Source organism: Castor canadensis, chromosome 3, assembly GCF_047511655.1.
Source record: "Castor canadensis chromosome 3, mCasCan1.hap1v2, whole genome shotgun sequence".
Taxonomy (NCBI): Eukaryota; Metazoa; Chordata; class Mammalia; order Rodentia; family Castoridae; genus Castor; species Castor canadensis.
In genome coordinates, this window is record NC_133388.1 from 120,831,671 (window position 1) to 120,849,360 (window position 17,690).

Genomic DNA, 17,690 nt, shown 5'->3' on the forward strand with positions numbered 1-17,690 from the left:
CCCTCATTTATCATTTTCTCTTTGTTTTGAGGACTTCCTTTAATCATTATTTTAGATACTTTTAAACTGATATCTGAAGTCATTGAAGCTATAATACTGCTATATGGCTTTCAGTACAGTAGATTGATCACGTGTTTTGTCATTTTTTTTATCATCATCTCGTCTTCAGCAAGATGCTAGCTATAAAAATTTTGAGTGGTCTGGCCTAAGGCCATACCATTCTCTGTCTGGAGAGGTTTTATATTTATTAATACAAAGTTCTTCTTTACTCTGGTGGGCCTTGACTATTCTTAGAAAGAGGTAGACACTGAAAAGCTGACAGGATGACTGGTATAGGAAGGAGTTGTCAAAAACTGGATTTCACATGGCATTCTTGGGTAGCCCAAAATGATACTATCAGGTTATCTGTTTTCATTAGGGTGGTGTGGTTTCTCCAATCTTCTCCTGGATTTCAGTGTTCTTACTTTGGGTAACAAAAACAGTCAGTCTGAACATTTTTATTTAATTTTTTTCCATCCAACATTGTACCCCACCATCCTTTGTGCTCTTTAAAGCCCCTCCATTTTCATTTCTCTGCAAAACATATTTCTCTAAGAATATGGGAGGAGCCATACCTAAGAATGGTGTTGGTGCGTAGAGAATTTAGAGTCCTTACTGACATTTTTCTTCAGTCTCTTTGATTTCTTGTCACTACCTCTTTACTCTCATCTTCTCTACTCCACAGTGATATCTATTTCTGAGCTTGCCCAGAGCTTCTGTGAAGCTAATAAACTTGGTTTTCATTGTATATCACTAATCAAAGAGACAGTAATTAAAGGGATTATTGCAAGACAGGGGAAACAGACAATTGCAGTTGGAGAACATCCAACCTTAAGATCTATGTCTCAAAACTCAGGCAGCAAAGAGGTTGTTGTTTACAAGAAAGAGTAATAATGGTAGAAAGAACTGAGCATCAGGAAGTGGAATGAACAGATGGAAGTGACTTGATTAGACAGTAGATCAAAGAATGTTTTACCCTAAGATCACTTGATGCTCAGGAGAGGACCTTTGGAAGGGCTGAAAAGCTAACTCAGGCTGAGTGGGTTAAATTAAGGAGGCTGGAAGGAGACAAACATAACTGAAGTTTGGTCAAGTCATGGTGCCAAGAATTTTGTCAGCTATTTGCCCAGTGCCAGTGGCTCACATGAGTCTGTAATCTTAGCTACTTAGGAGGAAGAGATCAGGAGGATTGAGGTTCAGAGCCAGTCCAGGAAAATAGTTCATGAGACCCTGTCTCAAAAAATACCCAACACAAAAAAAAAAGGGCTGGTGAAGTGGCTCAAGTGGAAGAGGGCCTGCCTAGCAAGTGTGAGGCCCTAAGTTCAAGTTTCAGTACCACCAATAAAAAATAGTTCTGCTATTTACGAGGCAAACATAGGAATCTGGAGGGTCTATGTCCAGACTGGTCATAGGTTAACAAGAGTCTGATCTGAGCCATATGGGAACCATAGTTCCTTTCACTGAATGATATTTGGAAAACAATGGGATAGTGGGATCACAAGGCTCAAGTAAACTTCAGCATTGTCAGTATATCCTCTCTCCTTTCTCTTCTCCCTGACCCAACAGGCTTCTGCATGGATGCCTCTCATTCCCACTTCCTTTTACCTTTGCCAGGTTAATTCCTACTCACATTCAGTATCAGACCCCTCTCCTGGGAAAGTGTCCCAAACTTTCTCCCACAACATAATGGAACAGGACTGTGTCTTCTCTCTGTAGTTTAATCATGCTATGTGCGATTATCTGTTTAGTCCTTAAGGTCAGAGCTGTGGCTTACTTATCTTGTATCTTAGCTCAATGACTGAGATTCTGTAGGCTTTCAGTAAACAATGAATGAGTGTCTGGTGGTTACCATAGTTGTGACCTTTGAAAATCAGCCTATTCTCACAGACAACTGAGAGGCAGAACAAATTCCAGATCCTCAGGATTGTTCACAAGGTGATGATCCAGTTGCTTGATCACCCAGTCCTCCATTTTGGGGATTCTTCGCTGGCTTTTTGTATCTGCTCACAATTAATGTGGAGGAAAATAGAAGAAAGCAATGTGCTTAATATCTATTTCATATTCTTGGCTGTTTTGAAAAATGCCTTGTGTTAAAAGGGTTGTAACTGAATTTTTAATTGAAGTTATCTTTCTTGAATATTATTTTTTGATACTGACCTATAAGTAAATGTAACTGAGCCCTGAAAGATGTTAAGTCTTTTTTAACCTGACTTTCAGAAAGGAAGAAAAATATTGGTGAATTTGAGAAATAAATTCCTAGGGAAAAGTAAATTTTTATACTAAAAAAAATTCACTGAGTCTGACATAGTTATAAAGTTTAAGAAAATCAGAGAGCTTATTTGTAATTGAGAAAATTAAGGCTTTGAGAAGAATGAAATTTTGTCATTTGCAAGTAAGTGGATGGAACTGGAGAACATCATCTTAAGCGAAGTTAGCCAGGCTCAGAAGGCCAAAAATCTTATGTTCTTCCTCATATATGGATTATAGACCTAAAATTCAGTAATATTATTGGACATGGGTCACACGCTAAGGGGAGAACATGTACAGGAGGAATAGGGAAAGGGAAGGAAACCTAAAACTTGAAAGTGTTTGATGAGCCCACTGTAGAGGACTGAATAAAGTAATCTTAAATTGGAGGAGGCCACTATGGGAAGGTGACCGGGAAGTAGTGAAGAGGTCAGGTAGAGATGAACCAATTCAGGTTGTAATACACTTGTGCATGGAAGCAATGCTAGGAATCTGTCTGTATAGCTATCTTTATCTCAAGCTAGCAAAAATGCTACATTTTTCTTATTATCTGTTATGTTTTCTTGTCAACAAAATTGGAGAAGAGGGCAGAACAGGTTCTTCCTGGAAGCAAGGGGGGCAGGGGGAGGGGGGAGCAGGGAGGAGAGATGGCCCAAACTATGTATGCACATACAAATAAATGAATAAACAGTAAAAAAAAAAATAAGGCTTTGAAATGCACCATATCAAAGTTTAGATAGAACCAGGAAGTAAAAGAAGTAACCATTTCTTTTATTTCCCAAGTTGGGATTATTTTTTATTAAAGCAAAGATGGATTTTATTTGATTTCTGTAGTCAATATATAGAATTCTCGAGCCCACATCTGAAAAAAAGAAATGCATTGCAAAAACTGAAGTGGTTTTTATTGAGTATTAAACTGCAGAAAAGACTCATAATTTTAAGTGTAAAGTCACTATCATACTGTTGTTTACAGCACCAAATGGAATAATTCTGAATGTAGTGATCAAATATCATGAAAAGATCTTCAATATCAAAAATCACAAATCATCAGAAAAGAGTAGAGGGAAACCTCTATTGCCTGACAGGATGCAGCTCTTGTCTTAATGAACTTATTATCCAGGTGATGCACCAGGTAATATCTGATCATTTATATCCATTTCACCCCAGAACCAGGCTGAAAACACTAACTTATTCTCAAATACAGAATTGTTTTAAGTTGGCAAACCATAGTGAAATGTTATTTCTCTCATCTAGGTTCCTGAGTAATGGCTATATTCTTAGAGCCTCTAGCATACAAGTCAGGAACCTTTATTTAGTACTTGAGAGTTTTCAAATGTTCACTTAGGATAAGAATTGAGTCAGTACTGGATCTCATATACAAAAAAGAAGTAATATGTTAGTGTTGCAAGGTAATGCAAGGTACCAAGGTTGGCTGTTACAAGTTTCCTAATTCCTCCTGGGTGGATAATCACAGGTCTACATCTTCATTCCATAAACTCAAACTCCATAGCTCCTAGATCACCTCTTAGCCACCCTATCCTGATAATGCTGAGTTTCCTTGCACTCATCCATCAAACTATTAGTTATTCTACTTATAATTTAAGCAAAATAGTGATTTTTTTAAAGGGAAGAGCCAGTCTGGCACTAACAGCTGGACCTGGTGCTCCTAGGAGCCAGCCTAGCTTCCACAGCTGGATCATGTGTTCTTCTGTTGACTATAAACGATTTCACATAACACAAACATTAAACAAGGCTATTCTGTGTCCATTAAGAAAGAAAACAAAAACAATGCCACTGTGATCATGTCTACATGGACCAAAATTTTTTTTTTAGAAAAACACTTTATGGCAAAACATACTCCTTTTCTGTCTAAAACAAGCATCTGTTGCTTCTCTACCAACTACAGCTTTAGCTGCATTTCTTTTCTACCATTTGGCAGATCAAAATTAAGATAATCAGTGATAGAATTACTCCCCTTCCTCAGAAGTGTTCAGTCCAGAGGAAAAAAATGCAATTTTTTTAAACATTCCAGAAGATCATCTAAGGCAAGACCAAATCCCATAATTAATTCTTACTAACACCCCTTTTCTGAGATGGCCTGTCATTCCCCGCATTGAATTGTCATTCTTATTACAAGAAGCTAATAAACCAAACTTTTTTTACCACATTTATATTTTGAGAGTCTTTGACTCATGAAGTTCAATAAACCTTTCAAATTATTGAATGCAAAAATTAGTAGTTCAGGAAAATGTTAAGAACCTTTTTTCTCTTCCAACATGCATACCCTGTTTTGATAAATTAAATATCCTATCTCATTATGAAGATTAGCATTCAGTCTTGAAGACAATGAGGGAAAACTTGGGCACCAAAACAAAACTTTCTCAAGTTTTTCTATCTATATGTAATGTTGAAATGATGCCTGCTTGACTACAAGCATTCAGGCTAAAGCATTAATTTCAGTTACATTGAAATTTACATTCCTAGGCAGTGCTTTCCTCTGGTCTGATCTAATTTTTATTCCACTATTGGATCCTAATATGGTTTGAGTGTGTCACCCAAAAGTTTGGGTTTGTAATCTTTTTTTGACAATGGAGGGAGGGGAAGAGTGGAGTTTGAACTCAGGGCTCTACATTTGCAAAGCAGGTATTCTTCTGCTTGAATCACACCTCCAGTCCATTTTGCTGTGTTTATTTTGGAGATGGGGCTCCCAAGTAGCTAGAATTACAGGCATCACTAGCATCTGGCTTGGGTATCCTAATCTTAATTCCTCAAAGCAGCAGTATTGGGAAGTGGACCATAGTGAGAAGTGTTTTGGTCATGGGAGAGAGCCCTCATGAATAGATTAATCCTTTCTATTTAATGCAGGACTATGTTAGTTCTCATAGTGTGAATGAGTTCTCACAAGACTGGATTAGCTACCACAGTGTGGGTTGCTCTAAAGCCAGGATACCCCTCGTGTTTTACCTCATCTGACATACCAATTTGCCCTTCTGCTGAGGTCCTTGTGGTGCCATGCTTCTGCAATTCTCTGCCTCCAGAACTGTGAACGAAAATAAACTTCTTTCATTTATAAATTGCCCAGTCTCAAGCATTCTGTTACGGCAATAGAAAATGGATTAAGGCAGGCCCCCACTAATTAAAATGGTTATTTTAATGTCTAATTAGTTGTTACTTAATATGTTTTCATTTTCTTTAATGGCAAAACAAGAAACTTAGTTGCCTAAATTTCTGGTAAAGAAGAGGTTATTGGGGTTATCGGAGCTATAGTCAGGAGAGTGATAACTTGCAAATTGCTTCTGTGCTTAGAGAGAAAGAATTCAGAAGCGGGGGAGATAAAATTAGCCTCAAATTTTTAACAACCTCCCAAATGTCTTTGGCTCATAGAAGACTATCATCTCTGGCCAAGTTTCCTTCCCCACTGGCAGTCCACTGAAACATGAAATGTTGACAAATCATAAGTAGAACAAGGATAAAAAAACATGTCCAAAAACATAAGCATTTCTTTAAATGAAGTGACATGATAGTCATCCAAAAAGGACACAATGCTATGACCTAAGAAGCAACATAGTGTATGGTTATACCTAAACATACAAAAAAATCAAAATTAATGACTTATGGATTGAGAAATGGGATGAATGGATAAAATTTTGGTGAACCACCTTGTGAATTTCTTGGTAAGGGGAAGTAGAATTAGGAATCTAAAAATGCTCTAGAGCAATCCTGGGAACAGTGTACATTTGAATAAAGAAAGAAGAGATGCATCATTCCACCTATAAAATGTTCACTAAGTGTCAGACATGAGTCTAAGCACTAGGGAGCTAAGGACAGAAGAGGGAAAATTTCCACAGTCTCTACTCTTATGGAGATTATGGGAAAAACAGATATTAATATGACAAATGTAATGGGTTGAATGGCAACCCCTGGTGCCCATCTCCTAGGCAGAATAGAAAAGTGACCTAATTTGTAAAAATGATCTTTTCTGATACATTTAAGGATCTCATGATGAGATAATCCTGAATTACCCAGTTAGGGTTCTAAACCCAATGACAAGTATCCATAGACAGAAGAAGACATAGATGAGAAGTCCATGTGAAAACAGAGGCAGAGATTGGAGTGATGTGGCCACAGACCAAGGAATACCAAAGCTTCCAGAAGCTGGAAACAAGGAAGGATTTGCCCCTAGAGTTTTCAGAAGGGATACCATCTTTCCAATGCCTTGATTTTGGACTTCTGGCCCCCAGAACTGTAAAAGAATGCATTTCCTAAGGAACCCTCTTACACTGCTGGTGGGAATGTAGACTAGTACAACCACTCTGGAAAAAAATTTGGAGGCTACTTAAAAAGCTAGACATCGATCTACCATTTGATCCAGCAATACCACTCTTGGGGATATACCCAAAAGACTGTGACACAGGTTACTCCAGAGGCACCTGCACACCCATGTTTATTGCGGCACTATTCACAATAGCCAAGTTATGGAAACAGCCAAGATGCCCCTCCACTGACGAATGGATTAAGAAAATGTGGTATCTATACACAATGGAATTTTATGCAGCCATGAAGAAGAATGAAATGTTATCATTCGCTGGTAAATGGATGGAATTGGAGAACATCATTCTGAGTGAGGTTAGCCTGGCCCAAAAGACCAAAAGTCGTATGTTTTCCCTCATATGTGGACATTAGATCAAGGGCAAACACAACAATGGGATTGGACTATGAGCACATGATAAAAGCGAGAGCACACAAGGAAGGGGTGAGGATAGGTAAGACACCTAAAAAATTAGTTATCATTTGTTGCCCTTAACGCAGAGAAACTAAAGCAGATACCTTAAAAGCAACTGAGGCCAATAGGAAAAGGGGACCAGGAACTAGAGAAAAGGTGAGATCAAAAAGAATTAACCTAGAAGGTAACATCCACGCACAGGAAATCAATGTGAGTCAATGCCCTGTATAGCTATCCTTATCCCAACAGGCAAAAACCCTTGTTCCTTCCTATTATTGCTTATACTGTCTCTACAACAAAATTAGAAATAAGGGCAAAATAGTTTCTGCTGGGTATTGAGGGGGTCGGGGGGAGAGGGAGGGGCGGAGTGGGTGGTAAGGGAGGGGGTGGGGGCAGGGGGGAGAAATGACCCATGCCTTGTATGCACATATGAATAATAAAAGAAAAAAAAAGTTCAGGCACAAAAAAAAAAAAAAAGAATGCATTTCCTTTGTTTAAAACCAACAAGTTTGCTGTGACTTACTTACACAGCCCTGTGAAATTAATATAAGAATCATGCAAAGGGGATATAATTTAAAGTTGTAGACTGTAAAAGAAGCAATTCTGTGTGTAGCTGTGCATCCCTATGAGAGAAAGAGAGAGAGAGAGAGAGAGAGGAGAGAGACTTGCTGTATAGCTCACACTAGCCTAGCCTACAATTCACAGTCCTTCTGCCTCAGTCTCCCAGTATAGGTGTGCACCACCACATCCAGCTTCATAATTTTATGAAACCAGAGAACAAAAAGTGCTTGATTTAAACTTAGCAGGCAGAGAAGCTTCACAACAGGTAATAGACAAAGATTCTAAAAGAAGATTCAAGAAAGGTAAAATAATCCAGACCAAAAAGACAAATTTAAGAGTAAATAAGCAAGATTCTGTTTGATGTATTAAGATTTTGTGTTTCCAAATGTTGAATTAATATGATTGCTTAAATTAACTAAGCACTAGTCAACTACAAATGTGATATGTTTTCTTACTTAGAAACCTTTTGTGTGACACCTAAGAATAACTAACACTTTTCCAAGGCAACAAAAAAAATAAGAGTAAATATAGAATAGAATGGTCTGGTTCCATGACTCTGTATTGTTTCAGGTAGTTGGGAGGCAGGCCATCTGTCACAAATTGAAGGGATGCTTCAAATATCTTCCCACACAGGACTCCTCTGGGGCTGCTAGGATATTGAGAGCCCCATTACACCTGGGCCAGGTGTGCAATCAGCCCTAGCCCTAAGAGAGGTGGGTGGTTCTTGGAGGCAGACCAGGCAAAGAAGCAAGCACAGCCCAAAGATCCAAAGAGCCATGAAATTAGTACCACACTGAGTTATTATTTTTTTAATTTCAAATAAATTTTTTGATTTTGAATCATTGTCATTTAATGTATGCCCCAAGTCACCAGGCACTGTTCTAAGCACTTTATATGTTTTGATTCATTGAAGCCTATAAAAATATGCTATTCATGATCTCATTTTAAAAGTGAAGAACTGAAGCACAGAGAGCTAAAGTAGATTGCCCAAAAGTCACACAATTAGTAAGTGGCCCAAGTAGGACTCAAACCCATGCTGTCTGGCTCTAGAATTCATCCTCATCATCACTGCATTTTCTATCATCTCTCTAACTTCCGTAACAACCAAAACAACAGCAACCACTACCATTAAATACTGATCAACAGGAAGGATGTAATTATCACCTGCATTTTACCATTGAAGAAAGTGGGGGCCAGAGAGGTGAGGGAATTGTTCCAAATCCTATTGTTCCATAGGAATTTGATCCATGGGGTCAGACTCCAGAGCCCAGGATACTGACGTACTGACGGCCACTACAGTGACTTTACATTCAGCTACCTGACTTTGTGCTAAGAAATAGTCCTGCTTGGTTTGTATTCTTGTTTTATGATTTTTGCTTTCTGCCCCACACCCTTACAGCCTTCTGTACATTTGAATGTCCCCAAATAAGGGGGCAATCTGATCATGTCCAACGTCTGAAATACACACAGTAGAACTTTATCTTTACAACTTTCATCTTTTCTTTTCATACATTTTTTAAAAAGCAATGACAAATAGCTATTGTTTACTTTACTATTTGATTAATATGTATCAATTGCACAGAATAGTGGGGTTAGTGTGATATTGCACACATGCATACAGCATGCACTGATGAAATCAGAGTAATTAGCATTTCCTCTCCTTATCATTTCTTTATGTTTGAAGACTTTGAGCTCTGCCGTTCTACATCTTCATAAAGTATATAGTAGATTGCTGTGAATTATAGTCACCCCACTGTGCTGTGGAACACTACAACTTACTCCTTCTATGTAACTGTTTTGGTACTCACTGCCCAATCTCCCTTTATCCACTCTCCCACTACCACCTTCACAGTCTCTAGGAATCACTATTCTATATTTGGGTTGAACTTTCTTTTAACTTCTACAAATGACAGAGAAAATGTGGTACTTATCCTTTTGTCTAGTTTATTTCACTTAATATAATATCCTCTCGTTCCATTCATTTTTCTGAAAATGACAAGATTTCATTCTTCTTTGAATGTAATAATACTTGAATGAATAATATTCCATTCTGTATGCTTACAATTTACCCATTCATCAGTTTATAGGTGCCAATGTTGGTTTCCTATCTTAGCTGTTGTAAATAATGCTGCAGTTAACATAGGGGTGCAGGTATCCCTTTGGCATGTTGATTTCATTTCCTTTGGACATGAATTACTTGTTGGCCATTTGTGTTTTTTCCTTTAAGAAGTGTCTATTCAGATCATTTGCCCATTTTTTTAATTGGATTACTTTTTTATTGTTATGAGTTTCTTACACATTCAGGATAATAATCCTTTGTCAGATAAATAATTGGCATATATTTTCTCTCATTCTTTAGTCTGTCTCTTCACTTTGCCTAAGCTTCTTAGTTTGATATAATCCCATTCGACTATTTTTGCTTTTGTTTTCTCTGTTTGCAGTGTCACTTCCAAGAAATCATGGCCTATACTGACATCTGTAGTGTTTCCCCTATGATTCAGTAGTAGTCTCAAAGTTTCAGGTCTTACAGTTGGGTCTTTGATCCATTTTGAGTTAATTTTCATGTAGGGTGAGAGACAAGAGTCAAATTTCAGTCTTTTGCATATGGATATCCAGTTTTCCCAGCACCATTTATTTAGGATCTGTCCTTGCTCCAGTGTATGTTTTTGGCACTGTTGTCAAAATCAGTTGGCTATTAATGTTAGGTTTATATTGGAGATCTCTATTCTGTTCCACTGGTTTGTGTATCTGTTTTTATGTCAGTACCAGAGCTGTTTTGGCTACTGTGGCTCTGTAGTATGTCTTGAAATCAGATATTGTGACACTTACAACTTTGTTCATTTTGTTAATGAATGCTTTGGCTATTCATGGCCTTTTGGGCTTCAGTAGGAATTTGGGATTGCTTTTTCTAGGTCTATGAGAAATATCATTGCTATTTTGACAGGGATTACATTGAATCCATAAATTGCTTTGGACATTTTAACAATATTAATTCTTCTAGCCATGAACAGAGTTCTTTTGTGTGCTCTTCAATTTCTTTCATCAGTATTTTATAATTTTCATTGTGGAGGTCTTTTGCTTCTTTGATTAAATTTATTCCTATGCTTTTCTTAATTTTTGTTAACTACTGTGAATGGGATTCCCTTCAATTCTTTCTCAGAAAGTTTGTTAATGGTATGTAAAAATGCTACTGATTTTTGCATATTGGTTTTGTATCCTGCAACTTTATTGAATTCATTTATGAGTTAGTTTTTTGTGGAGTCTTTAGGTTTTTCTGTATATGGAATCATATCTTTTACAAATAAGGATAATCTGACTTCGTCCTTTCTTATCTGTGTACTTTTTGCTTTTTTATCCTCCTACTTGCTCTGGCTATGACTTCTAGTATGTCTAGATAAGAATGATGAGCATGGACACCCTAGTCTTGTTTCAGATCTTAGAAGAAATCCTTTCAGATTTTCCCCATTCAGTATGATGTTGGCTGTGGGTTTGTCATAGATAGCCTTTATTACGTTGAGGTATAATCCTTCTGTATCTAATTTATTCAGAGTTTTTATCATGGAGCAATGTTGGATTTTATCAAAAGCTTTCTTGCCACCTATTGAGATGATTGTATAGTTTTTATCCTTCATTCTGTTAGTGTGATGTATTGTTTGTTGATTTGCATATGTTTAATCATCTTTACATCCTGGAATAAATCTAATTTGATCATGGTGAATGATTTTTTTGATGTGCTACTGGATTCACTTTGCTAATGTCTTGTTGAACATTTTTACATCTACATTCATCATGGATATTGGTCTATAATTTTCTCTTTCTTTGATCTGTCCTTGGCTGACGATCAAGATAATGCTGTCCTTAAATATCTTTTGAGCTCTAATTAATTGCCAATAGCTGCTATGTGCTTTACCTCCATTACTCCAATTAATCCTCTAAAAGAGAATGTGGGTAGGTCTTTAAAACCTTCACAGTACAGATGGGAAAGACAAGGCTCAGATATGTTTTTAAAAACTTCCCCAAAATTTACATAGCCAATGCTGCCAGACCTTGAATTCCTGTTTTCGCAAATTATCTTTTGATGGTTGTCCTTTAAGCCAACTACTTTCTGCTTTCTGCTAATATTAGGATTTTATCATTTGTTTGTTTGTTTGAGATAGGTTCTCACTATATATCCTGGGTTGGCCTCAAACTTGCAATCCTCCTGCCTCAGCCTCTCAAGTGCTGGGATTACAGGTGTGCACCACCATGTATAGTAATGTTAGTTTTCTAGTGTTAGCCTTCTCCAGGTCTTACTCTAGGGTATATTACTTTCCTGGGACTCTCCTCTGGAAAGATACTCTTTTTTGTGAGAGAAGGATCCTGATTTTATCATGTACCCCAGAAAATAGCACCTAGAGACTTGTGTCCAGAGTGGTAATTCATATTATTATAGGTACCTGCAGCTTTCTACTCCCTAAACACAGCACAGTTTCCTTGTATTCATTGACAGCCAACTGTCAAGGATAATTAAAGGATTACAAAATCTAACATACAAGACCTGTGAGCCAACATGTTTTATTTCACAAATGCAAGAAACCAGATACTCCTCACTGAAGAATGGAAGAATAATGAAACTGTGCCTCCCTGTAAAGGATTAAGAAAAATGTCTGACAATCTTGTTAAATGTGGATGTGAATTAAATCAAGATGTTCTCAACTCTCCCTCCTCCTTTTGAAGACTTAAGAGATTGGTTTGGACGTTGCTATTGAGGACAGTTTGGGGCAGTCAGTCCTAGCTATGTCCTCGCCCAAGGGCTGACAGACGGATCGAATGACCTCCCCACATCCCTCCCAGCCCCACGCTTCTGTCTTCCTGTGACTGTAGATGGGCTTGTTAGCCGAGTCAGATTTGCCCTTGCAAGTTGGTGAAGGAGTCAGCTGCTTGAAAGAAAACAGGTAGTCTCTTTGTCCTCAAAATAAAGCCTGTCTGCCCTGTTCCAGATTAAATTATGCCATTAGACTTTTACTTCCTTGAAACACAAAGTATTTTTGGCCTTTTAGAGTTCCCTCAGACTACCAGCATTGACAGAAGTGGAGATAAAGTAACTAAACCTATTAAACAAGGGCTTAGCAGGACCAACAACCAAACTGCAGGAAGAGAGAGGCTTAAAGCAGACAAGAGAAGACAGAGACAGAACTATAAAGGTAAACTATGGAAATGTGGTTCTAGGTTCTCACAAAAGATGAGACTGTCTCCCTCCCAGATGAGTTGTTATTCTTTTGATGAATCCAGAGCTACTACCAAGCGCAAACATTGGTCAAGGGACTAGGATCACAAAAGTAAGGAAGACAGATGTGACTCCTGCTTCCCTGAAAAGTATTGAACATGTAGTGAATGTGTATCAACTTACTACTTGAGGGGAGTGCTACACTCCTACAAAAAATGATTGAGATGCTAATGTGCACAAGGTACTTTCCAGTAAGGAACTAAATGCGCAAACCGTTTGCTTCATGGAGCTTATGTATGTCTTCCTGAGAAGGGAGGATTCCATGACAAATGAAGTCGAGCACCTGGAGAATGTTCTACTTAAAGTCCCCTAACATTGAACTGGTGGTGTAGTTCAGTGGTAAAGCACTTGCCTAACATGCGTGAAACCCTGGTTTCAATCCCCAGCATGGCAAAAGAAAAAAAAGAGTTACCAAATGCTGTAAAAACACCATAACTTATTTGTGCAGAAAGATGAAGGATAATTTATATCTTTCTTATGGTAATTTAGAAATTGGCACAGTAAGTTTAAAACAATATCAAAGTTGCACAATAAATACTTTAAAAATAATACAAGTTACATTTTATACTATTTTATTTCATTTTGTCTTGTGATTTTAATGTATTGGTCTTCAAACTATTATTTCAAAATTCAGATCAAATTCTATATTAATATGATAAAGTTTAGAGTCCAAATTCAAGATTAAATAGGTTTTTTTTTAATTTTTATTATCATATTGATATACTGATATTACATTGTGACATTTATAAAAGTGAAAATGGGAGGTCTGTTCTTACAATTTAGGCATTGAGTCTATCCCCCAAAATGTGTTTGGTTATTTCTGTATTAAAACAAGATAATGTGTTTGACATTGTGACATGGATTTTTCCCCACTACATTGAATATGAATTATAGGTTGGTTCCTGCACTACAGGTGGACCTGTGGCAGCCCAGCAGTATCTCCTACATATCAGAGGGAACAGTTACTGATGTCCATATTCCCCGAAATGCTTCCCAAGTCCTGTTGACCTTCTTCCAAGAAGCCAACATCCAGTACAAGTAAGCATTCCTTTCACATGCTACAAAATTCATTTGTATTAAATTGAATTGAATGATTGCTATGCTCACACTACTTATCAAGTGTTTACATAGTGTTTTAGATAACTTTTCATTTTGAGAAGACTGATGTGAATATATTCCCCTGTAATGAGCTTATTTGTCTAATACAGAACAGGAGCAATCACGTGGTCATGTCCTTTCACTGTAACCACTAAGCAGTCAGTGTCAACATGGAATTTGTTTCTGTGTGAAGAAAGGAGAGCAGCCTGACAATGCAGAGAGGGTCAAAGGAAGCGCAGGGGAGGAAAAGGCTTTCTGTGGTAGCCATGTCAGGTAGGTTAAGGATGAGACTTGGGATGTGGCAGGCAGAAAGGACAACACAAACAAAAGGAGAAGCAGCACATCAGTGCAGTGTCACAGTGCACAAAGCACAGAGCACAAAGAAAGAAAGATGCTGATTGTTAGGAGGGGTGGAAGATTGTAGAGTCCTACTTCCAGGGGAGAAGCCTGGACCTTCTTTTATGAGTGGTCCTGTACCTGTGGAAGATATAAGCAAAGGAGCCAGTTGTCTGTCAGGTGGAGGGGTAAAAAGAGTAGTATAGGCAAGAAGTGGTAAGGCCCTGAGTTAGATCAGAGTAATATAGTCAGTGAACATTCAAAAAAAAAAATCTCAGAGATAAAACCTCCTGAACTCTCCATTTGGTTGAATGGTAGCTGGAAAGGGAGAAGTCAAAGAATGACTCCAAGTTTTCTAGCTTGGAAAAGCTGATTAAGAAGACAGCTTTGAACAGAGTTTGACATTCTAAGGGTGTTTAAAGGGAATGGTTAAAACAGGAAGAATGCAGAAAATGGAAGAGTCACAGGAGTCAAAGAAAGAGAGAGACTTCAGAGAGGGAATGGTTCATGGTGCCAAGTGCTACAGTGACACCAGTAAGAAGGGGTCTGAGTGATCTCCTTTGGATATGGCGATAAGAGATCGCCTTCCTACCACTAATGGTGAGATTCAGTTGTTAACAGGAGAAGACAGAAAAGTGAATCAAAGGTGAGATCTGGAAAAGCAGAGCAAACTCCACTCTTAGCAGTTAGAAAGATAGAAGAGAGGATAAGAAGTGACCACAAAGAGGTACAGTATCAATAACTGGTCAAAAGATTTGGGGTTTGTGCAAGTAGGAGAAAATGTTGGCAGTGATGGAAGGTGATGACGATGCAGAGAGAATGCACAAGTGGAAGGGTGGGTGTGAATAGTGGGAAGGACCTTGTCCTCTAAGACTGAAGAAGTAAGTGTGAGTCTACTTAAGGAGAGAGGAGAGTCCTTGATTGAAGGAGATTTTAGCTGATGATTTTCTAGATGAAGTATGAAGCAAAACTTTCTACCAAAAGCAAAGAAACATGTTTTGAAGAATGCTGCCAAGAGAAAAACTGAAGTAAGAACCAATAAAACTAGCTGCTGCTGAGAAGAGAATATTAGCACTGATCTTTCATATGATAAGAATATATATGATACAAAGTTTCATAGGATAGTAACACAGAAAGGTCAAAGTGGCAAGGAAGTTGGAGTTCTCCAGGAGATACCTGATTGAGTATTCATCTGTGGGTTCTAATCTGGAGGGAAGACAGTGTAAGAGAAATTATGGGACAAAATGGAAGAACTAAGGAAGGTATGAAAGTCTTCATATTGAAAACAAGTATAGTATGACTGGTGGCAACAAATGAGAACAGAAGAAGTTTTTATTTTAAAAAAAGGTAGGCTGCTGAATGTTACAAATTCTAGGGTAGATCCAAGGGCTAGCCAAGAAGGAGATGGTTGAAGTAGAATTCTGTGTGGAGATCATTGCAGTCAAGTGTGGAAGGGTTAAATCATCAAAGAATGACCATGGCAGTCACAAATTGACTGACAGCATGACTGGGGTGAAGGGCAAAGCCAAGAGTCAGAGGGAAAAGCAACAAGGCGTGGTATGATGCTGAGGGGAGGATGAGATTTTCCTAGAATTAGAAGATGAATGGAGAAGCAGAGATTCAGGTCAAGAGAAGGCTGACCCCTCTCTTTTGACCCCATGGTAAGCAGGAAAGTTGTACAGGAGTAAAAAGCCAGAAAAGAAAGCATGTCCTTAAGAATAAAATTTCTGATGGGGCAAGGATAATGAAAAGGGAGAGTTCTCTGAAGAGTCTGGAGAACGTAGGAAGGTTGTTTGCAATGGAAGCGGGGCTCCAGTAGTTTCAGGGAAAGGGGAATGGTAGAGTAAGGAGGGCTGGTGGAGGATCTGGGAAGAGAAAATGCAGTGTAGTGGACTAATGAGACAGGAGGAGGGGCTTACCTTTCACTGGAAATCCTAAGACTAAGGGCTGAGAGGCATAATTGTAAATGACTAGTCTCAACTACCCCTAGTTTTAACAGGTTGTGGTTGTACTGTCATAGTTGGCCCTCATGTCCCCGATGGTGTCTGGGGAGGCCTATGGTGAACTGATGGCTCCATGGGTCCATGGTGAGGGTCCCAGGCTCCCTGGAAGGGTGGGCTAAAAGGTGCAAAATGGCAGTGACATCTCTGGCCTACACAAATACTGCTCTGCCAGAAAGATACAGCCTTACTACTGATGCGAAAACTTTTTTATCTGTGCTTCTAGAACAGAATCACAGCTGTGCATAAAACTATTGTCCACATTGCTCACATTTTCATTATTGCTATAATTTTGAAGGCGTGCTTGGGTTCTCTGAATGCCTAGCAGGAAAGAGCTTGGCAATTATATCTATAGGTGCCCAGTAACAACTCATATGCTCCGTTAATTATTGTTCAGTAGAAAAGAATACACCAGTTAGTTTAACAAGTCTCTATTTTTTCCTATTAAATATAGGTCATGTGGAACTGATATAGAATACACTTTGTGTCACAGAGACTAGAGTCAAAAATGAGTATTTTAAAATCAATTGTCTTCTCATGTGGAAAAATCATTTAGAATTATTCATTTTGTTTGTCCCAAGATAATAACACATAAGAGTCAATTAAATTCTGCAGGCACAGTAGGTAGAGATCATTTTAATTGACTTTTATTATTGTAGCCTGGGGTATTTTCAAAAGATTATCATTTACTCTGTACAACTATACATAATGTATCACCATAGTGATCTTTAAAGCAGAGATAAAGTGACCCTGCATGTGTAGTCCCTAGTGATCAACCTGTCTCAATGAGATGACTCATTCTGCCACTAAAAAAAATTCAGTCATTTTATGAATACCTATAAAAACTGGCAATGAAATTTTCATTTTTGAGGACTCTTCCCTACTCTGGAAGCTTCAGGGAGGTAGTTTTGTAGTGGGGAATGACATCACATGGAAAGTTTAATCTTGTCACTATTTTAAGAATATTACCAATCATATTCAGATTAAAGAGCTAGCAAATATTACAATTTGAGACCATTGTGGTACTTTTGTTCACAGCCTTCTTATCAATCTACTAGTTTTCAGTCAACTACTTGACAGGAAAAATGGAACTAGGTTGCCATATTTATTACAATTATTTTTAATTTCACATTGGCCTCTTAGAGCCTCTATTAGGGTGCAGTATAAGTGACTGAACAGAGACCTCTATTAGTTTGGTGAAGGTTCTGTAGCAAAGTAAACTCCAGATCTTTTAAGTTGGACATTCAAGAGCAAATTCTTGTATAGATTGCTGGCTTTGACAAATCTGTCTACATTTTTCCCCTTAGTTTACTGGGATAGACAAAAAATAAACCAAAGAAATGGTCCTGGGAGAGAAACATACCTTAGGGTTGCCTGCAGTAGCTGGGCTACATGCACAGTTATGACCACCTCATTCCTA

The 17,690-nt window shown here is 38.1% G+C and overlaps 1 protein-coding gene across 1 annotated transcript in view; it reads left to right on the plus strand.

Moving 5' to 3' along the window:
- Cpa6 (carboxypeptidase A6) overlaps positions 1-17,690 on the plus strand; it is a 354,550-nt gene that overhangs the window by 254,258 nt on the left and 82,602 nt on the right. Inside the window, exon 3 of the mRNA XM_074066936.1 lies at positions 13,750-13,874. Within this exon, the coding sequence (XP_073923037.1) occupies positions 13,750-13,874 (125 nt within the window). The remainder of the gene's footprint in view (positions 1-13,749; positions 13,875-17,690) is intronic.